The following is a 25,547-nucleotide window of genomic DNA, read 5'->3' on the forward strand; positions in this document are numbered from 1 at the left end:
CGGGTCTCACAGGCTGTAATCAAGGTGTGGACCAGGGCTGTGGTCTCACCTGCAGGCTCGACTGGGGAGCCTGTGCGAGCCTGTTGCTTGGCAGCTGTGCAGGACTCAGCTCTCAGGTCAGTGGGGGAAGGGCCTCAGTTCCCCACTGGGTGTTAGCTGAAGGCTCCCTCTGCCCTTGCCATGGGGTCGCCCTGTAGAGCAGATCCCAATGTGCCAGCCGGCTTCCCTTGGGGTGAGCACATGAGAGGCTCCAGATGGAAGCCAGAGACTGTCTGCACCCAGTCTCAGAGGTGACAGGTGACTCCACTGCGGCCACATTCTACTCGTTAGATGGGAGTCCATGTTCAAGAGGAGGGGCTACACAGGGGGTGAACACTTGAGGTGGGGGCATCGAGGGCTTCCTGACAGCTGGGCCAGACAGGAGACTGCTGAGGAATGGCGGCCCTGGCTGGGATGCTGACGGCTGCTACAAGCCCCACGTCTCCACACCTTGCCTGCATGTGAGGCCCTGCTGACACTGTGGACAGCATCCACAGACAGACCTCAGGGCTGGGGCTGGACGCCCTTTAAGACCGCGACAGCCTCCAAGCAGCTCCAGCTACTGGAGCAGCACACACTGACCTCGGTAGCAAGCATGGTGAGAAAAGGACGAGCAGCTGGAGGATGACGGGGAGGGGCAGCCGTGCTGAAGACAGGCTCCCAGGATGGGGCAGGGCCAGCAGAGGCCCACCCTGCTGGCAAGGGCCTGAGTGCAGGGAGCACTCCGATCAATCTGGCATCCAGGCGGGCCCCCAGCAGTTGAAGGACCAGTCACTTACAGGAGGCCTCTTAGAATCAGACACACACACTAGGTACAGTGACTTTCTGACTACAAACCAATTTCGATTCCAAAAGAGCCCAAAGAAAGAAAGTGAGGTCGCTCAGTTGTGTCCAACTCTCTGCAACCCCATGGACTGTAGCCTACCAACTTTCTCCGTCCATGAGATTTTCCAGGCAAGAGTACCAGAGTGGGTTGCCATTTCCTTCCCCAGGGGGTCTCCCCAACCCAGGGATCGAACCTGGGTCTCCCGCATTGTGGGCAGACGCTTTACCCTCTGGGCCACCAGGGAAGTTTCAAAGAAAAGCGCAGGAGCCCCAGGTAAGCGTGGCACTCAGCTAGCACATATCTCCTTTAGTGCGCCTTTGTTCTGGGTCAGCATGATCTTAATAGCCACGAGCCAAGTGCTGCTAAAAGTTTAAGCATCACAATGGGAAGGAAGGTCTGTCCCGGCTCAGGGCCTGGGGCCCAGCTGTTGCTCACATCAGCTGGCAGAAGGCCAGGGATGGACAGGAGGCTTGAGAGCAGTGACATGAACACCAGTAAAGGCGTGAGAACAGCAACCAAGACCAGGGACAGGGAGATGGCTTGCACAGAAGGCTCTGGAGCAGGTGAGATCACAATTGAGGGTGTGGTGCAGAGGACCTATTTCGTATCTTCTCACTTCCCAGGTGGTGCTGGTGCTGAGGAATTTGCCTGCCAGTGCAGGAGGCACAAGAGACTGGGGTTTGATCCCTGAGTCGGTAAGCTCCCCTGGAGAAGAAAATGGCAACCCACTCCAATATTCTTGCCTAGAGGATCCCATGGAGAGAAGAGCCTGGCAGGCTACAGCACATGGGGTCTCAAAGAGTCAGGCACGACTGAGCGCACACGCATGCACACTCTCTACCACCTTCTCACATCTGCCTGAAAAGCCATTGTTACTGATTCGCCGCTACTTAACTCTCTCCATCCTATCTTTGGTTGTGCTGACTGGTTTTCAAGAAAACATACTTCACTTCTTTGTAACAACCTAGGTGGAGACACCAACCAGGGTACAGATCACAAAGAAGGTGCACAGCAGAAGGGGTCTGGAGGGAGCTTCCAGCACAGCAGGAGCAAAGTGCAGGGAGTGGCCAGCAGAGACTGAAGGTCAAAGACACCTAATGTCCGCTGCTGGACCTGGGAGACTGGGGCCAGTGGCAAAGCTGCTTCAGGCTCAGCTTCCTCCTCACTGGCTTTCCCCAGACAGCACAGAGCGAGATCTCACCTGGCCTCCAGGTGGTCAGGTCTTGTTTGCACCACAGACACATTGTTTCTCAGAGAGAACACAGGTCTAACATTGAACTCAGGAGGAAACACACCAGCGTGTGTGGCTGGCATCCGAACGTCCCTACTGAGCTCCCACGACTATAAATAAGTGGACGTCTAAGGAGAGCACAGGTGAGGTGTGTGTGCCGACGGGGTAAAATCACACCCAGTACGTTATGTGCCAACAACCCACGGTGCCCTGGAGACAGGCTAAGAGCGGTACCCAGATTTCAGCATGATGTAAGAAAATCAAACAAATGATAACAAAGGATTCTTTTTCTTTCACTTATTAAAAGACCTGAATCAAAGCCGGTGAATTGCTTTCTCCCTGGCTGAGTGGTCGATTCCAGTTTTTCACACTGTAAACAATGCTCAGCAGAGTACTGCTAATTAGGTAAGTAAATGCTTCAAAGTGGATGCCTTAACTCCCGGGGCACCCACGGCTGGTGGTGGTGGGGCAGGAGGCAGGGCCCGGGCAGAAGGCGCAGGGCTCTGGGTGGTCCTAGCATGAATGGGCCCTTCTCTCTGCACCCCCTGTGGCTCTATGCTCTCTTCCTGGCATCTCTGTGAGCGTGTCTGAGAGGACGAGCAAGAGGGAGGGCAGGGGAAGTCCCCTGGACACGCATGTGGGGAGACTAAGGTGTGCAACTGACCCAGGACTGAGAAGGGGATGGGGCCTCCAGACGGGAACACAAGGGACCTTCCCTTCTGTCTGGTGCAGGTCCAACCTCTGCACAGACCTTTGTCTCAAAGGCTCCCAAGGGTGGGTGGAGTGTGGCTCCTCAGCACTGGAGGGACGCAGGAACAAACTCTTCTCCAGGATGACGCAGCTTTTAACAAGCTGGGGACTTGGTCATCCAGTGGTTAGAACTCCGTCCTGGAAATGCCCAGGCACAGGTTCAACCCTGGGCGGAGAACTACGATCCCACCTGCCATGTGGCATGGCCAAAACAAAAGAAAAGCAGCTGCTAAATCTTGTCCCATGTGCCTGGCAGATGCCACACATGCCAACACCACCCTCAAACCCAGGCAGGCTGGGGGAGACTGAGGTCTGAAGGCTGACAGAAGTCAGGTGTACGCCTGGCTCTCCCACCCAGTGTGCGCCCCCGGGCGGTGGCCCCTCCTCGCTGCCAGGGGCCCCGCTCTCCACCCAGTCCTTCCTCCCACTGGCTCCCCAGGGAGGACAATCCATGGAGGTAAGGATGGCAGCCACAAGAGCAGCCACTGAAAACTTGGGCCCTGGCATGCGGAGCTTCAAACCCACCCTCTTCAGGGATGAAACAGCCCTGGAGCTGTCCAAGCCTCGGTTGTCATCTTTCTGACTCATCTGTCTAATCCTCCATTTTTGAATCCCCTACAAACTTCATTTGCATTTGGAAGTAGGTCCAATGTCAAGATGATCAAACGTATTTTGAGGATGAAAAAGAAGTCTTTTGTGAAAAGAGATAAAATGAATCAGGATTATTTTGCCTAGAGAAAGTTGGTAAGTAATTCAACAATTATCTTCTCTACCCAGAAGCTGGCAGGGAGCTAGCTGTCATTTCCAAGGAAGATAGAAAAAGATCAAGTGGTTGGATGGTGGAAAAGGATGAACTTCCTAAGCAGAGGGCTGCAGAGCTCATGTGGGACAGAGGCAACAGCTGCTCCCCGGGTGGAATGCACAGAGGCATTGTGCTGTTGGGAAAATGCAACCCTGGAGGGTACCTGGTTTATAAATACGCATCCTGTATAGCTCAGGAGCCCTGAAGTAGGGACACACACAGGCTCAATATATGGACGATGCCCTCTGTGTGTGTGTGTGTGTTACTGATGCTTAGTCACTAAGTCACACCTGACTCTTTGCAACCCCATGGACTGCAGCCCACCAGGCTCCTCTGGCCATGGGATTTCCCAGGCAAGAATACTGGAGTGGGTTGCCATCTCCTTCTCCAGGGGATCTTCCTGACCCAGGGATCAAACCTGCGTCTCCTGCATTGGCAGGTGGATTCTTTACCACTGAGCCACCAGGAAATCCTGTACGTATGTGTAGGTATATATAAAGAACTTAGGCCTGTCTGGAAGCAGGGATGCTCTACATGGTGTTTGTTAAAATTCAAAAGAAATCCCAGGAAACAAGAAAGGATGATCTCAGACGAGGTGTGACAGGAAGCAGAAACAAAACCAGCCTTCGACTCTGGCTGTTGCTAGACTCAAATCAAGCTGGTCCCCTCCTGGGGCCTCAGCCTCCCCTTCTTTAGGACTTATGTTTGGCCACTGGGTTCACAGACTCTAATGGGTAAGTCCCCGTCCATCTCTGGAGCACAGCCCCCTGCCCACCGGCATTCACAGCCGGCCGCAGCGGGCTCAGCACCACGACCTATGTGACCGCATCATCGCTGTGCTACGCTGACCTGGCCACTGGCGAGCATTCTGAGGCCGGTTCTAACTCGAGGAACATTTCTCTGCTCCCGGCTGGCTGCCTCGGCCCACAGGATACAGTTTTGGCTGAACTCTAACCGCGCTCTGAATGATTAATGGGTTAAATAATGTTACACGGGTGCCTGCCGGGCATCCAAGGTGCGTTCACTGTTAACCAGACACACTGCGTCGAGCCTTTAGCAAGGAAAGCCGGAGGGGAGAGACACACACATCCCCAGGCAAGAACGGAAAGTCTGGAAACCCAGCCCCGACACCAGAGACGGCAGAGACGAGGTGTCGACACGGAGGGAAGCAAGAGGCACGTACGTGCGGGGGCTGGCCTTGGGCTGGAGGCCTCGGGAGCAGCGCCTTCCCCGGGAGCGCCAAGCGGAGGCTCGGCCGCGTCCGCGGCAGGAGGCGGGTAGGGTGGGGGCGGGGGCAGCACTAGCTGGGGGGGGGCCCGAGCGGCGCCTCGGGGGGGCTTCTGTGGCACCTGCCGTCCGACACCTACATGGAATCAACAGGAGTCACTTCAGAAGGTGAAGCCACCGCTCTCTGCCTCCCACAGAAGGCACGTCACCAGCACTTACCCACACCAAGGACAAACTCACGGCCCCAAACATACACACAGCCGCACCGGACCCAGCCACGCCCCGCACCCGACCCAGCCACGCCCCACACCGGATCCAGCCACACCCACACCGGACCCAGCCACACCCACACCGGACCCAGCCACGCCCCGCACCAGATCCAGCCACACCCACACCAGATCCAGCCACACCCACACCGGACCCAGCCACGCCCCACACTGGATCCAGCCACACCCACACCGGACCCAGCCACGCCCCGCACCAGATCCAGCCACACCCACACCGGACCCAGCCACACCCTGCACCCGACCCAGCCACGCCCCACACTGGACCCAGCCACGTCCCACACCGGATCCAGCCACACCCACACCGGACCCAGCCCCGCCCCGCACCAGATCCAGCCACACCCACACCAGATCCAGCCACACCCACACCGGACCCAGCCACGCCCCACACTGGATCCAGCCACACCCACACCGGACCCAGTCACACCCGGCACCGGATCCAGCCATTCTTGGCACCAAATGGAGCCACACCCCGCACCAAATCCAACCTCTCACATGATTCAATTATTTTATATATGTGTTCCATCCTTGGGTCTCTTTGAAAATACCTGCCCAGTTACCATTTGTTTTTGGAAGGCACAGTATTTTCAAATTCTGGACCTATAACTATTATTAAAACTCCCTAAATAGTTCTGTCAAGTTAAAAGGAACTCCTTTTCTTCACAATAGTCTTTTTCCGCTTCACAGGTGGTTTTTTTTTTTTTTTTTTTGGCTTATTCTTGTTGCTTATATTTATCATCTCTTATAGATTCAATAATCCCCTAATTTTGTTTCCCTCTTTAAGCTCATTTACACTATCAATCTCTTTGTTTGTGGTAATAGCTTTCAAACGTTGTCTCAAAAAGGGTCCTTGGCTGGACAAAGGGAGAGAAGTGGGGTCCCTCATTCCTGTCTATCTCTCAGACCATCAGAGCAACCCTCTTTCATCTATTCACATTGGGGATTTATTTACAATTTGCTATGAAAATGATCTGCTAATAAAATTTTTGAAAGTCAATGACTTGACACATGATATGAGTTACTAGTGTCATAAGTTGTGCTCATTATACTCATCTTAAAAATAGTTTCTTCAAGCTCTAACGTTTAGACTCTTCTAGTAACTAATAGAGTCTATACTTCATGCTCTTTATCAGACTATGAATAAAAATACTAAGAGACTTCATTTCTTCATCAAGGGATATATCCATTTGTTCCTTCTCTTGGTTATAGTTCTTTAGACACAGAAAAATGTTAATTTTCCTATATCTACATATCATTTCCTCTCTCAAAGTGCAAATGAGCTAAGGCAGTCTGCATGGGTGTGGTTCGCCTGGCCCACAGGTAAGGACCTGACAGATAAAAACAGCACCAACCCCAAGGCAGGTAGACGAAGAGGCTCTCCACTAGGAGGCTTGGTGTTGTTTACCAAGAAATTTGGGTCAAGACCCAAATCCAGCCAGCTGCAATACTCCTTTAGCACAAGTACCAAACATTTAAAACATTTTGATCTCTAGGGATCTGATACAAAAAGCTCAGCATATTCTGTTGTGGTTTGGACTACTTTTAAAGCATTATCTTTTAACCTAAAGCCAAGATTTTGGCTAAAAGTTCTGCTTGCGATGCCTGTATTGTACTTTTAATTCATGGGGATTTCTGATGGTGACGGAAATCTGCCTTGAAATGGCCAAGACTCCTGACCTCAAAAATTATTCCAAGTTATTATCTGGAGGAAAGGAACTTCTGGCCTCCTCCTCAATCTTCACAAACAAGTTTGTGGACCAGAGAGAGACTCATGCCCAGTTACTACCATCCACACCTCTTTGTAGAGGGAACTGTCACCCTAGTTTTCACTTTAAAATCCCATCTCCCTTCTCCTGTGATCCCCTTGGGTACCAGCAGCCCAACCCATGCCAGAATCTCTAAGCTCATCAGAGATGGGCCTCGGTCTTTCAAGGTTCTATCAGGAGGCCCTTCCTGGGGCTGAAACGGGCTGGTCTGACCAGGAGGTTTGCAGGACTCAACACATCCACACTACACTTAGCATGGATGCCTCTAAGAATTTCAACAGGGAACTCTCAATCTGAGTTCATCATCATTTATGAAAAGAGTGAGGAGGCAGCTTGGAAGGCAGAATAGGGGTCTGATTGTTAAGAGAAAAAGAAAACAGGATTAGCTGAAGGAGCTATTGATCCTTTAAATTGGATAGCTTTTCCTTTGGGAAAGAGGATGCACTGACGTGAAATACAGGCTACGGCTCCTTAGAAAAGCCGATTCCCACGCTGTGAAATGCTAAGACGTTAAAAGCAAGGTACTAACCAGGGGAAAATGCTGACGAACAGCCAAGTAAGCTCTCATAGAAGTTTTAGGGGCCAACAGTGAGACACTGCATCCTTGGGCATCTTTTCCCTTTGGGGGCTGCAGCCATGAGGTCAAAGGCAGACCACGAGGGTGCCCAGGAGACTGAACGGCACCCCTGAAACGAGGCTGAGGCACTTGTCAGAGGCTTATCTTGGTCCCTCCGTAAATGAAATAACAAACAGTGATTTTAGAATACAACTGGCTAGCCCTGGCTCATGGACCTAGGGATGGGAGTAGGATATTATGATCTAATAGGTCTTTCTGCTCACACATATTATAATTGCACCCTTTTAAACTATACTATGATTGCACCCACTTTAACTTGGGTTCCCTTTTTCTCTAGGATTATCATACATGAAAGCTGTAGAACTGGTGTGCTCAAAAAATAACTGAGCTGTTGTCACCTGATCTATAAATCCCCTGGGTTGAAAGTCTTTCACACCGTCATCTGTGGGCTCCATCCTTGGACTCATCGCCTTCTACAAGCAGACACCAACTCCCAGCCACACACACAGGCTCCCCATCATGCGCCCCCTCCGGAGCCTCCTCAATCACCCTCACCTTTCCCCACTGGCCCACCTTCTAAATGCCTGCACCACCCCTAGAAAGCGCCTGCAGGGTATTACATGACTCACGACTGTTTATTTCCAGACTTTCTTTCTTTAGCCTAAATATTCTTCGGGTTAATGCCATCCCAGAGGAGGCCACTGCAGGGGTGAGGAGCAGTGCTAAGATGCAGGCCAAGCACCCAGAGGCGTGCAGACACGGTCACTCACCCGTCCTGCCCTTCCTGCCCTCCTCCCTGTCCTCCGTGCGGGGGGGCACCAGCGGGCTGGGTGGTGGGGGCTGTGGTGGAGGGGGAGCCGGTGCCCGCCTCTTCTTCTTCTGTAAGTCAATCTGCGACCCCAGAGACATCTGCAAAGCACAAAGAAGGACAAAGGGTCAGTGTGAGGGTGGCCGTGTACGTGGAGGAGCTGGCCAGAGTGATGGGCACCCCGAGGAGGGCTGGCAGGTTGCCAGTCCCCTCACTGGATTTCCTGTGTGGGCAATGGAGGCAGGGGTGTGAGGACTGCCTGTGTTGCCCAGGAGTGGCCCTGTGGGGGTCCAGGGATGTTCAGAGATGCCCCCAAGACTGCTAGGTGGCAAAGGGCAGAAGCTCTGCCCTATATTTCCCAGGGCCTGCAGGCAAATCAGAAGATTTGGAAATCTCCTCTCAGTGTCAATATGAAAAAGGGGATCCTCAGCTCTCATATGTGTGTGCTCGGTCGCTCAGTCGTGTCTGACTGTTTGTGACCCCATGGGCTGAAGTCCACCAGGCTTGTCGGTCCATGGGATTCTCCATGCTTTTGTACAGCCACTGTCACTGCTGAACGTGTGCATAAAGAACACTTCATCACACGTGAGGATGTGCCAGAGTTCCTGCACTGGGGGGCGGAAAGAAGCCTCGGGCTCCAAATCCAGGGACACCCAGTCCTTCGAGGGCTCATCCTGGGAGGGGTGCAGCTGACACCACCCGCTGGGCCTCCTGTCCTGCTCTTGGAGCCGGGTGTTTTAACCCAAGCAGGCTCCCAGAGGACAGGGCACGTGGCTCTGCTTCCCAGGGAAGGCAACCTCCTCTTCTGGGCCAGACTTGGTGCTCCAAGTATGTGAGTAGAATGTGTGTGTGTGTGTGTGTGTGTGTGTGTGTGTGCGTGTGTGCTCCCCAGGTGGCTCAGTGGTAGAGAATCCGCCTGCAGTGCAGGAGTTCCCTGGGTCGGGAAGATCCCCTGGAATAGGAAATGGCAACCCACTCTAATACTCTTGCCTGGAGAACTCCATGGACAGAAGCGCCTGGTGGGCCACAGTCCATAGGGCTGCAGAAGGGTCAGACATGAGTGAGTAACTAAACAAGTGTGTGCATGTGTATGCATGTGTGTAGTGTGTGTATGTGTGTGTAGCATGAGTGTGTATGAGTGTGTGAAGTATGTGTGTGTAGTATGTCTGTCTGTAAAAATCTACAACTTCATCAGTAATACATATCTCAATTTTTTTTTAATTATAAAAGGAGGAAAGAAAAATCCTTTAATTGACATTCAGATTAACTGCTAACAGCAAACATTTTTCTGCTTTCTTTTAAAAGTCATATTTTTTCTATCATTCTATCACAATATATTATAACCACCTCCTATAACTTTCAAACTCTTTATGAAAAACATGGCCATAAAAAGGCAGACAGTTCCACAAAGCTTAGTCAAACCTGCCCACTCTAGTAGCAGCCATTTCAAACTCTCTTTCACTTAGCATTTACCCTGTTTTTCTAAATAATAAGCTTATTCTGCTATTTCTGGATTTTCCCCATGTTAGATTTTGGCTTCCTACCCCAGAAGTTCTCAGACACAGGCACATGCAGACCCATAATGCCCGTCCCAGCCCCTGCCCCACATGCACGCGCGTGCACACACACACACACACACACACTTTTCCTCCCAAATCTTCAAAAAAATTTAGAGCACAAGAATCAAATTAACATTCACTATTTAGTTAACCATATAGAGTTATAGTAGATATAATTATGAAAACAGATGTTTTCTTCAAGAGCAAGTTTCTCTAACCAAGACATATAAAGTGTATATTGACTATACTTTCTTTCTAGGTGAACTTTTGTTTTCTCTAAACTTGATAACTGATTTGTCTTCTAACTTTTTTCTTTTTGCTGTCTCCTGGTTATCTGTTTATCCAGATATTTTATCCTTTGTCCCCTGGATACCATGCCTTTTAAAATTTCACTTCATTTTAGCAGGGCAAGGTGACTATCAGCTGAGACAAGAAGGATGTGGTGTGAATTTTTGAGATCTTGAAAATCTGAGAATGTCTGCGTTCTGCTACACTGAGCCATCCGCACGGTGCCTGTGGGGTCTCTGATGGTAAGAAATCTCTCAGGATGCTCAGCACTCACCCCATCCCCTCCTGGCCTGCAACCCTGCGGTGAGGACACCCCACCCAGGCTGGTTGTCCATCTTCTTTCCTGCAGGCTTGGGCGTCCCCTCACTCCTTAGGTCATCCTAAGGCATGCCTGGGGTGAAACTGCTCTTTATGCTCTGCTGGAGCGTCCACAGACTCTAGAGGTCTGTACATCCTGTGATTCTGTAGAATGTTCTTGTGCCATTTCTCAGAGATTTTTTTCTTTTCTCTGTTTTCTCTTTTCTTTAAGGATTCCAATTACTCGAACACTGTGATTTCTAAATCAATTTCCTAACTTTTCTTGAGTATTCTTCCTTTTTAATTGAAACAAAGCTGACTTACAATGTGCTAATTTCTGCTGTACAGCTAATTGAGTCTGTTTCTGTTTGTAAATAGGTTCATTTGTGTTGTATTTGAATATTCTTGACTAATTAAAGAAACATTTTTACCCTCTCTCTTAGAAACCTCCTTTATTTCATTATCCAACTCTTTCGGCTTTTAAGTTTTCGGTTACTATATTTTTAACCTCCAAGCACTCTTTTTTGTTGTATTTTTTTGAAATACGTTCATGTCTTGTTTCCTGGATACACTCTCTTTTCTCTCTGAGGCTGTTAATTTGTATCTTTAAAAACACGTCTTTCTACTGAGCTATATAAAAGAATGAAATGATGCCATTTGCATCAACATGGATGGACTTAGAGATTATCATATTAAGTGAAGTAAAACAGAGAAAGATAGATACCATGTAATATCACTTACATGTGGAATCTAAAATGTGATACAGATGAATTTATTTACAAAATAGAAACAGACTCTCAGATAAAGAAAACAAACTTATGGTTACCAAAGGGGAAAAGTGGTGGGAAGCGATAAATTAGGAGGTTGGGATTGACATATACACACTACTATGCCTTGGGAGGAAAGTTATGACCAACCTAGATAGCATATTCAAAAGCAGAGACACTACTTTGCCAACAAAGGTCCATCTAGTCAAGGCTATGGTTTTTCCTGTGGTCATGTATGGATGTGAGAGTTGGACTGTGAAGAAGGCTGAGCACCGAAGAATTGATGCTTTTGAACTGTGGTGTTGGAGAAGACTCTTGAGAGTGCCTTGGACTGCAAGGAGATCTAACCAGTCCATTCTGAAGGAGATCAGCCCTGGGATTTCTTTGGAAGGAATGATACTAAAGCTGCAACTCCAGTACTTTGGCCACCTCATGTGAAGAGTTGACTCATTGGAAAAGACTCTGATGCTGGGAGGGATTGGGGGCAGGAGGAGAAGGGGATGACAGAGGATGAGATGGCTGGATGGCATCACTGACTCGATGGACGTGAGTCTGAGTGAACTCCAGGAGTTGGTGATGGACAGGGAGGCCTGGCGTGCTGCGATTCACGGGGTCACAAAGAGTCGGACATGACTGAGCGACTGATCTGATCTGATCTGATGCACAAACCAGATAATCAACAAGGACCTGCTGTTTAGCACAGGGAACTCAATATCTTGTAACAATCTATAATAGAAGAGAATCTGAAAGAGATAGATAGATGTATAACTGAATCACTTTGCTGTATACCTGAAACTGACACAGCATTGTTAATCAACTATACTTCAATAAAAACTCTTTATATTCATTTTCTTCTGGTATGTGTGTGTGTGTGTGTGTGCATGTGTGCTAGTCACTTAGTCCTGTATGCTCTTTGTGACCCCATGGACTGTAGCCCACCAGGCTCCTCTGTCCATGGGGATTCTCCAGGCAAGAATACTGGAGTCGGTTGCCATTTCCTTCTCCAGGGGATCTTCCTGACCCAGGGATCGAACCTGGGTCTCCTGCCTTACAGGCCAACTGAGCTACGAGGGAAGCCCTTAGCCAACTGCTCCTAAATAAGTGTGTTTTTGTGGATAGGGTCTGTGAACATTCATGAGCTTTCCTGGAGTTTTCTGGTCAGAAACCCGCTTGGCTCACTGGGGTAATCCCCAGCTATGCATCTGTTTAGGACACTCTCTGAAGCTTCCCAGGTGGTGCTAGTGGTAGAGAACCTGCCTGCCAATGCAGGAACTCTAAGAGACGCAAGTGTGGATTCCATCAGCCACAGTCCATTCAATTCACCCCCTCTGTCTTTGGTAGAATATGAAGACTGTGATTTCAGTGATGACAAATTAAACTTCCTAGCAGTCCTTTATCTTCCCCACGTACCCTTTTCTTCTCCTTTTACTGAGTTTCAGATACATTCCTTGACTATAACCTCTGAGGTAAGGAACACATAAGACTGGAGGAAAAGCAGATTCAAAAAGTGATTTCCCAAATTTAAGAAACTCATCATGTGGTTACCTCCCAAACTCAGGATAAATTCACCAAGACTCTTTCAAATAAATGGCTGTCAAAGTTTTCCACTGTTCTATCAGTGTCTATTGGAGAAGGCAATGGCACCCCACTCCAGTACTCTTGCCTGGAAAATCCCACGGACGGAGGAGCCTGGTGGGCTGCAGTCCATGGGGTCGCTAGGAGTCGGACATGACTGAGCAACTTCACTTTCACTTTTCACTTTCATGCACTGGAGAAGGAAATGGCAACCCACTCCAGTGTTCTTGCCTGAAGAATCCCAGGGACAGGGGAGCCTGGTGGGCTGCCGTCTCTGGGGTCGCACAGAGACACGACTGAAGCGACTTAGCAGCAGCAGCAGCATCAGTGTCTATACATTGTTAATGTCCCTAGTTTTCCTGGGGTCTGGTTGCCTGTGGGGTGTGTGAGCTGGACCCTCAGGAGACCCTGAGCAGGGGAGGCCCTGGTCTGAGGTGGTCACCTGCTCTCACCACCAGCACCATCATAATCCTGCCTCCATCTTCATCGAGCTGCAGGCGATGACAATGCTGAAAGGCAGAGAGCGTTGGCTCTGGTTCCTGGATTTCTTCCTTCGGGACTGACAGTCATCCATTCATTAATCAGGATTGCTCAAACACTATGGATGGGCCTGCCTGTGTGATTTTCTAGTCCACATTCCTCCATCTCTTCTTAAAAGATGATGAGAGATTTTGTTTAATGTCAATTGTTCACTTGTTCTTTCCATTAATTCACCAGCTATTGCTAGTTCCTTGTTCTGTGACTGCAAGGACAGTGACTTCAAAGGATTCATGGGAATGACAGAGTTCCTGACCTCCTACTGATGCTCACCATCGAGTGAAGGAGAGAGAATTCTGTAACATGACATGATCTTCTTCTGGCTGGAAATGCTGCCGAGAGCTGCAATTTGGGGCTGACTTGGGACACAGTATCCTCTGTGAGTTCACGCTGGTTGATCAGCGCCTGCTAAGCTCCCACTGACGTCTGTATAATGACGACGTGTTCCAGATTCTGCCGAGCGCCGGCATCAAGTGGGAGATAATTAGAAAAACGAATCAGGAAAGCGATTCTGGCTCAGTAGCTTGGAAAAGCAATTTTTCCCCGTTGAAAGAAAGTTCTGGCTCACTCCTCGTTACAAGATTTGGAGAAGCATCAAACTCCTCGAGCCTTTGCCAAGATGGCCCAGCTTTGGCCCCAGTTGCCCTTCTCCTGGATAGAAGCACAGCCCCTCAACAACGGCTGAAGACCATGCGTTTTCCGGGCACACGGCTACTTCTGATCAATTAAGGTAATGCCTTTGCAAAGTGTCTGGCAAGGTCTGAGACTCCAACCAAGACAAGATCTAATGGGCAAACTTCTCTTTTTTTTTTCTGGAGCTTTTGTTATTTCAAGGTATTTAAACAAAAGTACTAGATTGGCCAAAAAGTTTGTTTAGGTGTTTAAAACCCAATATATACGGCCTCATAGAAAATACCTTTAACACTGGCAGCAATGAGACTTTATTAACATTTACTAAGGGTGCCAATGCATATCATAAAACTGCCTCAGAGGCACCCAGGGGCAGGTAATTTCACTATCTCTGTTTTATAAAAGAAGAAACTAAAGCTTGTAAAAGATTGCTTGCCCAAGGTCAGACAGCTCACAAGTGGGCAGAGTTGAGATTTGATCTTGGTTTAAACCATTTTCCTCAGGTCTGGAAGATAGGACTCTGAGAGTTTTGAGTGGAAATATCTATTCCTGTTACCTCATCCATCCATCATTCCAAGCATGTGTGCTTGGAACCAGTAAGCTCCACGCTGGGCACTGGGCACACGCAAGTGAAAGAAGGAATCCAGGAGCATCTTTTTCCTGTTGAATCGACAGCTCCAGGGGGCTTGGCTGTGCCCAGCTGGGTCCTTCCTTCCTTGCCTTTTTTCAAGCTGTTCTTTCTGCCTAGAACGTCCTACCTTTCCCAGCACTTATATCTGCCCCTGCTGAAATCTTCCTCACTCCTTAAGGCCACTTCTCAGGAAGACCCCTGACGTCCTCAGGTGACAGTTAGTCAACCCCTCTTCCTGCCCAGATGCAGGAGCAGAACATCACTCAGAGGTCAGCCCTTAGCTCCCCTCCCTGGGTTCTAGCCATCTGCTGCCATGCTTGCTCCCTTGAGTCCTGTTTGCCTTTGAGTTCTCTATAGTAAAGGGTGTGATTTATCAGTCTCTGAATTGCCACAATTTCTTGCTTCTTGCCTTTGCACTTCAGGAATCAAATGTTTATTTGAATACAAGAAAGAATGAAGTAGGAATTTTTTATATAAATGGAGCATATTATAGAAGGAATTTATGAGAGCCTGCAAGTATAACACAGCCCTGGCCTTGTATTCTCATTTCTCTTTCATTCAAAATGTGAATACTCTATTGTTTTTACTCTGACAAATGAAGACTATATATAATCACTAAAAATATTTCAAATAATAGAGGGGCATATAACATGCTAAGTGAAAATCCTCACCTCTACCCCTAAAAGACAACCTCTATTAAATTGATGTGTTTCACCTTAGCCTGCTTTCTGTGTATCTACATATATGAATATTTACTAAAATGAGAACACACTCTCAGAAGGAAAACTCCTTTTTTCACCTGTGATACTGCCCACTGCTGGGTAGGAAATCTCTCTGACGTCCTGAGGAGGGGATGGGTCCACCCCTGCAGGAACCACACGTGTGTGTACCTATCCTCAAGGTTTGGCATTTCGATTTTTCCAACAACTATTTTGAATACATTTGCAAAGAGACTCCTCACACATTTAATCTGTTTCCATTTTGTTCTCTTCTAATACAGCTCCATAAACTCACTGGCTCACAGGCAATGCAATTTTCAAATGAACTGAAATCCGAATCTCAAATTGATATGAGTGCTCCAGTGTTCACTGCAGCATTGTTCACAATAGCCAGGATGTGGAAGCGACCTAAATGTCCACCGACATGAACAGGTAAAGAAACTGTAGTCCCTTCGTACAATGAAAGAGCACTCAGTCATGAAGACAGAGGACATTCTTCAACATGTGACAATACAGATAAGCCCCGAAGACACTGTGCTACATGAAATAAGCCAGACCTGGGAAGCCAAATACTGCACGATTCTACTCACACAGAGGTCTAATACACTAGGCAAATTTACAGAATCAAAGGGTAAAATGGTGGTTGCCAGAGGCTGGGGAAGGGAGGCAGGGAGTCACTAACCAGTAGGCATTTCAGTCAAGCAAGGTGGGTGAGCTCCAGGTGTCTGTTGCACAACCCTGCACGCAGAATCGAGGGGGACGCATGGTACACGCCACAGTTTAAGGGGGTGAGTCTCATATCAAGGGTTCTAAGCACAATAAAATGAAATTCAAGACAAAACAGGAGACACGTTGCCCAACGGACCTTCACAAAGGCTATATTATAGTTTGCTTCTAAGTCGCTTCAGTCATGTCCGACTCTGTGTGACCCCATAGACGGCAGCCCACCAGGCTCCCCCATCCCTGGGATTCTCCAGGCAAGAATACTGGAGTGGGTTGCCATTTCCTTCTCCAATGCATGAAAGTGAAAAGTCAAAGTGAAGTCGCTCAGTTGTGTCTGACTCTGTGCGACTCCATAGACGGCAGCCCACCAGGCTCCCCCATCCCTGGGATTCTCCAGGCAAGAATACTGGAGTGGTATTATAGCTTACACCCTCACTAACGCTCCACTTTCTCCCCACCCCACTCAACAACAGAACCAAGATAACCATTCACGTTTTTATCAGAGTCAATGAAAAGTACCCTAATTACTTTTTAGATCTACATTCTTTAAATGCTAGGGTTAGCATTTTTTTAATGATTATTCTTTACTTGTGTGTGTGAGAAAGAGAACGTTCATATCCAGTAAGCTGTTTTCTCCCTACTGTGGTGTCATCCTTATCTTAGTATCAACCCTCTAAATGACATAAATGTTGTGAATATCTTCCCTAGCTTCTTATGGTATTTTAATTTTCTGTGTTTTTTTTACATTTTTTGGAATATAAAAGTTATTTAATTCAACCTGTCAAGTCTCCCCACCTCCTTTTTCTAACCCAGTGTCATACTAAGAAAGGGATTCTTGATTTCAAATGTTTAAAATTCTTATTACTTTAATGTAGTTTCCTGGTATACTTTTTCATAGTTTTTATTAAATCAATCTAGACTTAATCTTGTTATGTGCTCTACATTTCTCCCAAAGTGATGATATGAGCTTACAACACAAATGACAACTATTTTATAAATCTGCAGGCTCCTATATTATCATCAAACAAAACCTAGTAATAGCACACATTAGAATCTGAAAACCTGATGTTGTGACTGATGTTTCCTTTCCCCTCTGAAGCATCTTATCCAGGGAAAATCTGGCCTGCTGGAAACCTCACCTTTTTAGAACCAAGCAGAAACTGGCTGCCAGCTCATGTCTGTGATCAGTAACAGGAGGCTCCTGCCCTGCCACACCTGCCAGGCTCCTGCCAAGCTTGGTCTAAACAATAATCACTTTGCCAACAAAGGTCCGTCTAGTCAAAGCTGTGGTTTTTCTGGTAGTCATGCATCGATGTGAGAGTTGGACCATAAAGAAGGCTGAGCACCAAAGAATTGATGCTTTTGAAGAGTCCCTTAGACAGTAAGGAGATCAAACCAGTCAATCCTTAAGGAAATCAACCCTGAATGTTCATTGGAAGGACTGATGCTGAAGTTGAAGCTCCAATACTTTGGCTATTTGATGGGAAGAGCTGACTCATTGGAAAAGACTCTAATGCTGGGAAAGATTGAGGGTAGGAGAAGGGGGCAATGGAGGATGAGATGGTTGGATGGATGGCGTGACCGACTCAATGGACATGAGTTTGAGCAAACTCCAGGAGATAGTGAAGAACAGGGGAGCCTGGGATGCTGCAGTCCATGGGATTGCAAAGAGTTAGACACAAATTAGCTACTGAACAAAAACAAACAATAAATCCAGAGCTTCCTGGGAAGAGTCAGTGTGACATCCGAGAATTCTGAAAAACTAGTGATGCGTCTAGAAAGATTTCCCTTGGAACTGCTTAAAAAAGATCTGAACAGAACAGATTTTTACTTTAAGGGATAAATCCTCAGTCATCTAGGGCAGCAGTTCCTAATCTTTTTGGTATTAGGGAGCAGTTTTACGGAAGACAAGTTTTCCACGGATGGGAGTGGGGAAGGTTTCAGGATGATTCAGTCACATTATGCTTATTGTGCACTTAATTCCTATTATTATTACATTAGCCCCACCTCAGACCATTAGGCATTAGATCTCGGAGGCTGGGGACCCGCATTCTAAGGTACTTATTTCTTGATCATATTCTCATTCTCCAGGGACACCAGGATGCCAACATTAGGGTATAATGAGGTTGCTCTCATTTAAAATTTCAATGACTGCTTCTATGTGATGATTATTCTGTATAATTTTCCTCTAAATACACTTGTGCTTTTTAAGAGGATGATCACAAGGATTTGAACAAGAACAGCATAGGAAAATATATCAGCAAGAGGAGAGCATAGCATGGTGGTCATGCTTGGACCCTGGAGGTAGAAAGCAGGATTAGAGTTTTGCTTCCACTGTGAGGTAAGCTGCTTAATCTCTCTGTGCCTCAGCTTCTCCACTTGTAAAACAGGGATGAAAATATTTATTGTTTCTCTAGTGCCTGGGAGGATTAAATATGTTAATATCATGAAAAGCACAGAGAATGCCATCCTCACTGATGGGTAGTTTCTACTAAGACCTTTCACCTCCTGACCCTTCTCATCGCCCCCCGAGCCAATGGCGGACAGTGCAGTACGACAGGGAGCCCTGGAGGTCACCTGCAGAATCACACCTGGAAGGACCCCAGTCTTGGTTCCAGCTCCTACAAGGAATCAGGCTCCTCAGAGAATGTGGTTAGGTATCCTAGTTAGGTTTCAAGGGCTACATGTGCTGATAGTACCTCCTGCAGAAAAGTGAGGCCACCCTGGGAGCTGTGAGTCACACAGAACCTACGCCAGCTGCCCATGCTCACTCAGACACTACTTTCTCTGTGACTTGCTCTTTGCTCTTCAATGGAACAACAGTAGCGCCCACCTCACGGGGCACCATAAGGCATCACATACGTATCACGCGAGTGCTCAGAAATGTCCCCAGCTGCCAGAAATGCTGTTAGGAAGTGATGTATATGTGTTTGCTAAAGAAACAGGAAATAAACCAAAGGACACCACAGAACACAAAATTCTAGAGCGGGAACTCCAGCTCTTTGATTTCACAGGTGAGGACACAGAGGACCAGAAGCTGAATTTGAGACCAATCCCACCTGACTCACCTTGAGTGGTGAGTCAATGAAAGAGAGCGTTGATGACCCCAGCTTACGTGCTGAGAGGAAGATGCTGCACTCAGGGTTCCTGTGCATCCCCGCTGCCCTGTGTAATCATCAAAGCATTCCGATGGAGTGAACATCTGTCTCACTGTCCAGAAAAGGGAAGTGAGTTTAGAGGGCCTCAGTCACCTGCTGAAGGCCACAGAGCTGACCGCTCTCTGACACTTCGTCTGCTTACAAAAGGGGACACACGTGGGTCCAGCCCGTGGTCTCTGACACCACACCCTGTTTTGAAGGTGGACCCTTTGCGGGATTTGCTGCTATCTCCTTAGTGCTGGCAACTGTCCTTGGCATATTTTGGGTGGGCACTAAATATCCATTAACTTAGTGAATGCTGTGGCACCCCACTCCAGTACTCTTGCCAGGAAAATCCCATGGGCAGAGGAGCCTGGTAGGCTGCAGTCCTTGGGGTCGAGAAGAGTCAGACACGACTGAGCGACTTCACTTTCACTTTTCACTTTCATGCATTGGAGGAGGAAATGGCAACAAATTCCAGTGTTCTTGCCTGGAGAATCCCAGGGACGGGGGAGCTTGGTGGGCTGCTGTCTATGGAGTCGCACAGAGTCGGACACGACTGAAGTGATGCAGCAGCAGCAGCAGTGAATGCTGTAACCAAAAGCATCTGTATGATGAAACCAATACCTGTTTTCCCCTGAGGACAGGTGACTTTGTAGGAGCCTGTTATGTGTCCAATACTGCGCTTGGCACTGAGAATAAGAGGTGAGCAAGATGGACGGGACCTCGAGGCTGATTTTGTTGGAAGGGAGGTAGGTAATGATCAAATGTCTCATGGACAATGGCACTGCTCCTCACCACAGGGTGCGTGTGTGGAGAAATAGTTCAGGGGGCTTCCCTAAACCAAACGAAACAGGGGGGTTGGTTTTGGCCATGTCTGTGGGGCTTCCTTGTGGACAGGCTGCAGGTGTCCCACTGAGACACTTGCATGGCAGTGGCACTGAAGCTAAGCATGGGTGGGATTGTTCAAGAAGAGTGTCAGGGAAGAAAGGAAAAGACAAAACCCTAAGAAGGCCTAACTTTCATGAGGCTGGTATAGGATGGAAGTTTCTGGGAAGCTGTCCGAGAGCTGGGAAAACCTGAGAGGATGCGGTGTCATGGAGCACAAAGTGATCAGGAGAGTCAGAGGCTGCAGAGCTCAGGCAGGATAAAGATGGACAGCGCCACTGTGCAGAGGGCGCTAACACCCCCTGGGAGAGTGGGGCATCTAAACCAGTGCAGCGTGGAGCAGAGACAGGGTGGGCAGGCTGTCCGGGGGTGATGTGCAACAGGGCAGGTTACAAGGGGTAAGATGCAGCAGCATCGACAGGCGTGAGGCTGGAGGCGCATTTCTGGGGGGTCTTTTGCTGACATGTTCCCCCTCGGGCTTCTGGCAACTGAGCCCACCCCAGGGGCCGTCCTTGGCCACTTCCCTTATTCCTGAGAACTTTCAAGGTGGTTTCTTCCATATGCAGTGCTGTCAATGCCACCTTTGTGCAGGCTCCCAGGTTCACAGCTTGGCCTGAACTCCCCTAAGCTCCAAGGTCACACACCTAAATGCCTGCTGACAAGAGCACCTGGACACGGGCAGGTGCATGTCCAAACCAACCCCTTGATTCTCTCTCCAGACCTGCTCCTCCCGCATGTGCATGGATGCTAAGTAGCTTTAGGCAACTACACCTCTTTGGGACCCCATGGACTGTAGCCTGCCAGACTCTTCTGTCCATGGGATTCTCCAGGCAAGAATACTGGAATGGGTTGCCATTTTCTACTCCAGAGGATCTTCCTGACCCAGGGATAGAACCTGCATCTCTTTCATCTCCTGCATTGGCAGGGGCATTCTTTACCGCTAGCATGCTCCTCCCCCTGCCTCCTCCATCTCAGGGGAACAACAACGCCTTGTTTCTAGCTGTTCTGGGCCAGACGCTGCATATCTTCCTGGAATAGTCCACACCCCTCCAGCAGAGGCCAGTCTTCCTCTGTGTCCCTGTCACTACTCGCCTGAACCCACAGTTATTTCTCAGCTGAATAAGTGTCACAGCCCCTCCCTGGCCTCCTCACACCCACCTGAGATCCTGCCACAGGACAGCAAAGCAGGCCATGCTCTGCCTGAAATCTGCAAACGCTTCCCGCCCCATGTCCTGCCTGATTTCATTTCCTTTGGGAATATACCCAGAAGTAGAATTTCTGGGTTGTAGGGCAGTTCTATTTTTAATTTTTTGAGAAGCCTCTACAATGCTTTCCATAGTGGCTAACCATTTTTCATTCCCACCAACAGAGCACGAGGGTTCCCTCTTCTCCACACTGTGGCCAACATTTGTTATATCCTGACTTTTTGATAACAGTCATTCTGACCGGTGTGCGGTGATACTGACTGGTCCCGATTTGCACTTCCCTGATGAGTGATACTGAGCGTCTTTCCACGCTTCTGTCTGTTGGCCATTTGGACGCCGCTTGTGACAACGTGGATGGGCCTTGAGGGCATTGCACTAAGTAAGATGACTCAGAATATGTGGAATCTAAAACACCCAAATTTATAAGAACAGTAAAACGGTGGTGACCAGAGGCTGGGGTGTGAGGAGAGAGGAGAGAGGTAGTTTTAGGAAACAAACTTACAGAGTAGGTGAATAAGCCTAGAGATCTAGTACTTAGCACAGCGATCATAGGCAATAATATTGTATGATAATCATCACTTGTTGAAACACTAGATCTTGATTCTTCCCACCAGAAAAAGAGAAAGTATAGGCATGTGAAGGAACACGGGTGCTGACTGTCGCTACAATCAGATTACAGTATATTAATGTACCAAATCTGCACACGGCGCACCTGAAATACACATAATGTTATATGTCAAGTAGATTTCAATGAAAACGAAAGTAAAATCTTGTGGCAGAAGCTGCTGAGGGAACTGGATGGGAGTGCACAGCGAGCTCTGGGAAGAGGGAACCTTTGCTGTGAAACCTGTCCTGGAGCAGACCAGAGGGTAAGTGAGGACCAGGTTGGCACCTGGGGCAGCTCCAACCTGCCTGCCAGGAGATGCGAAGCCACAGCTCCCACAGCTGCACTGGCCCAGTTTTGTTCATCTGGGCACCTGCAGAGATTATGCAAGAACCCAGGCAGACTGACACACTGGTCATGGTGCCATGCCTTCAGGGAGGGAAGGGGAAGTAGCAGCCAGGGAGGAAACAGAGTTCAAAGTCTGGGGCTTTGGGTCAAGGTGCATCACTCGGGGAATTAGCAAGTGCCCAGAGCTGGCTGTGGCCAGCCCATTATCGAAAAAACATTGCACCATATCAGTAAACAAAGGATGCTGCAGCCATCAAAACATCACATTATAACCTCCCCAATGGTGAGCCCTGAAGAGAACTCTGCCTGGAGACAGGATGCCCACCATCAAACCATCAGACACTGCAGCTACCACCACCCGCAATGGTGGACTCTGAGACTCAGGATGAGAAAGCATAGGATACTGGCCCTAGATAACTGAGGTGCATACCAAAGGATGATTTCAGTGAGCCCAGACTTGCATCTTCCCAGACATACAAAAGTGCTAAATTCCTTAACGTCAGATGTCTGCTTTTCTTTAAGTAACAGTAATCTTTTGATGTTCCAACTACCTGGTCTTTGTTGCAAAAATCGCTAAATATCCAGCCCCACCACCTGTTAGCTCTTCTGAGCTTATCTGAGAGGCTGTGTCCCAGGCTTCAGTCCTCAGTTTTATCTGCTGAATAAAACACAATTCTCAACTTTCAGTTTGTGCATCAGTTTTCAGTTGACACCCCAAGGGCGTGTTTCCTTTGGGATTTGCTTGTTTCTGTCAGTTTACTGTTTATTTAGCTTTGCATTTCCTCAAGGATGCTTCCCTTCCAATGTCCCCTGTGGACACAGCCCTCAGACCCTGCCTACTCCACAGATCTGATCTGCCCTCAGTGGGGGGTTGTCTAAACACCTCTTCTCTATACCCTTCCCCAGGTGAGACAGCCCTGGGGAAAGAGTGCTCAGGTATTAGTACTAACCTGTGACTCTCCTTCTGGGAATTTGGGGAGGGGATTCAAGGAGATGGTGACATCATATCCTGGTCTTACAGGGATTCCTAAGTCCCACCATAAAGAGTACATCCACCATGGTCACGGATGACATAATATCTGGGGAGTTTCAATCTTAGAGTACCTGTATAGTCTTAAGTTCAAAAGGTAATCTTGCTGTCAGACAATACTGTTGTTGTTTTATCCAATCACTAAGTCACATCCAACTCTTTGCAACCCTATGAACTGCAGCACACCAGGCTTCCCTGTCCTTCACTCTCTCCCAGAGTTCACTCAAACTCATGTCCATTGAGTCGGTGATGCCACGATTTAACTTTGGTCACTACAAATAAAGTGGGAATTCCCAGGTGGTGCTAGTGGTAAAGAACCTTCCTGCCAATGCAGGAGATGTAAGAGATGTGGGTTCAATCCTTGGGACTGGAAGATCCCCTGGAGCAAGGCATGGCAACCCAGTTCAGTATTCTTGCCTGGAGAATCCCATGGACAGAGGAGCCTGATGGGCTACAGTGTACAGGGTCACAAAGGGCTCGACACGAGTGAAGAGACTTAGCACACGTGCACACATAAACTAGCACTGATTCTATGTGAGCAAGCATCTTTTTAATGAAAGCAGTGTCTCCTGTTGTCCCTATTTCTGGGTGTCATCTGGGCAGATGGATGGAGCAAAAGCTAATGGAACTGATAGGTTCATTCCTAAAGTTGGGGGAAAAAAAGAGTCCTTCCAGGAACTGTACAAACCATGCATAGACCTATGCCCAAGATGTGGGGAATTTATCCGTTATTTGCTACTATTAGATGACCAAGTCACCATACTTTTGGCCATGGAAATTCTAGTACCTACCCAGTGTTTCTGGATTCTGTCTTATTCTTAGGCTCCTAAGAAAGGGTGAAAAGTCTCCACCCAAACTTGAGTGCCTCGGGTCAACGAAATGACTCCCTTTGGTTGTTTATATTCCATCCCTGAAAATTAAAGCCCTCTTCACAGGTGGGAGCAGGCAAGCTGCCAGGGAAAACAGTTTCTGTCATCACCATCTTTGGTAATTCCAGAAAGAAAAACACTGGGCATGCTTCATGGAAAGTTATGAGAAGAAACAAAAGTTGCTATTTCAGCACTTTCTTTCTTCCTCACTTAGCACAAAACGCCCTAAAACAGCATACTGATTATGTGCTTTTGGTTCTTAAATGGAGATTTTAACATAAAATCTTTAAGTCTGATTTTTCCTTCCTATTTCCCCAATGTGTACCAAAGATTGTTATATCCCTCCAACAGATATTTACAAAGGGTTAATTTTTCTCCTAAAACGGTATTAGCTAGAAAGCTGTACATAGACAGTTATCTGAAGATTTGTAGTCTTTTTGTTTTAATTTTATTTTTACTTTTTTTTCTGGCTTACTTTTCTTTCTAAAAAACTTTTATTTTATTAAAATATAGTTGATTTACAGTGGCATGTGACTTTCAGGTGTACAGCAGCAAGACTCAATTATACATATCAACTTTTTCAGATTCTTTTCCCTTATGGGCTATTATAGACACCGAGCACGGCTCTCTGTGCTGGACAGTAGGTCCTTGTTAGTCGTCTGTTTCATATATAGTCGTGTGTATGTCTTAATCCCAGACTCCTAGTTTGTTCTTTCCCCTTTGGCAACCACAGAGACTATTTTCTACGTCTGTGGCTCTACTTCTGTTTTGTAAATAAATTCATCTGCATCATTTTCTTTATGCTGCACATGTAGGTGACATATGGTATTTGTCTTTGTCCAGTTTATTTCCCTCAGTAGGATAACTTCCAGGTCCATCCATGTTGCTGTAAATGATATAATTTCATTCTTTAAAATTGTTATTATAGTTGCTTTACAATGTTGTGCTATTTTCTGCTGTACAGCAAAGCGAATCAGCCATATGTATATATGTACACACACACACACACTCACATATATATATCCCCTATTTTTTGAATTTCCTTTCCATGTAGGTCACCACAGAGCATTGGGTAGAGTTTCCTGTGCATCAGGAAGCAGTCTGTTCTCATCAGTTATCTATTTTACATATAGTATCAGTGTATGCAAAAGTAGGAAGTCAAGAGATACCTGGAGTAACAGACAAGTTTGGCCTTGGAGTACAAAATGAAGAACAGCAAAGGCTAATAGTATTCTGGCAAGAGAATGCACTGGTCATAGCAAACACCCTTTTTCACACAACACAAGAGACAACTTTACGCATGGACATAACCAGATAGTCAATACCAAAATCAGATTGATTGCATCCTTTGTGGCCAAAGATGGAAAAACTGTATACAGTCAGCAAAAACAAGACCTGGAGCTTACTGTGGCTCAGGTCATCAGCTTTTC

At 47.7% G+C, this 25,547-nt stretch overlaps 1 protein-coding gene across 11 annotated transcripts in view; it reads right to left on the reverse strand.

The window, feature by feature from the left end:
- The window catches only part of COBL (cordon-bleu WH2 repeat protein), a 296,069-nt gene that overhangs the window by 72,992 nt on the left and 197,530 nt on the right, over window positions 1–25,547 (reverse strand). For 7 of the 11 annotated variants that reach the window (XM_086398045.1, XM_086398041.1, XM_086398040.1 and 4 more), the window contains 2 exons: window positions 8,273–8,411; window positions 4,832–5,011 (listed from right to left, as the gene is read on the reverse strand). In XM_086398045.1, the coding sequence (XP_086254171.1) occupies window positions 4,832–5,011; window positions 8,273–8,411 (319 nt within the window). The remainder of the gene's footprint in view (window positions 1–4,831; window positions 5,012–8,272; window positions 8,412–25,547) is intronic. The other 4 variants (XM_086398046.1, XM_086398048.1, XM_086398047.1 and 1 more) reach the window with 1 other exon arrangement.

This window comes from Bos grunniens, chromosome 4, assembly GCF_055505025.1.
Source record: "Bos grunniens cultivar Pamir isolate PY7600 chromosome 4, Bosgru_T2T1.0, whole genome shotgun sequence".
Lineage (NCBI taxonomy): Eukaryota > Metazoa > Chordata > Mammalia > Artiodactyla > Bovidae > Bos > Bos grunniens.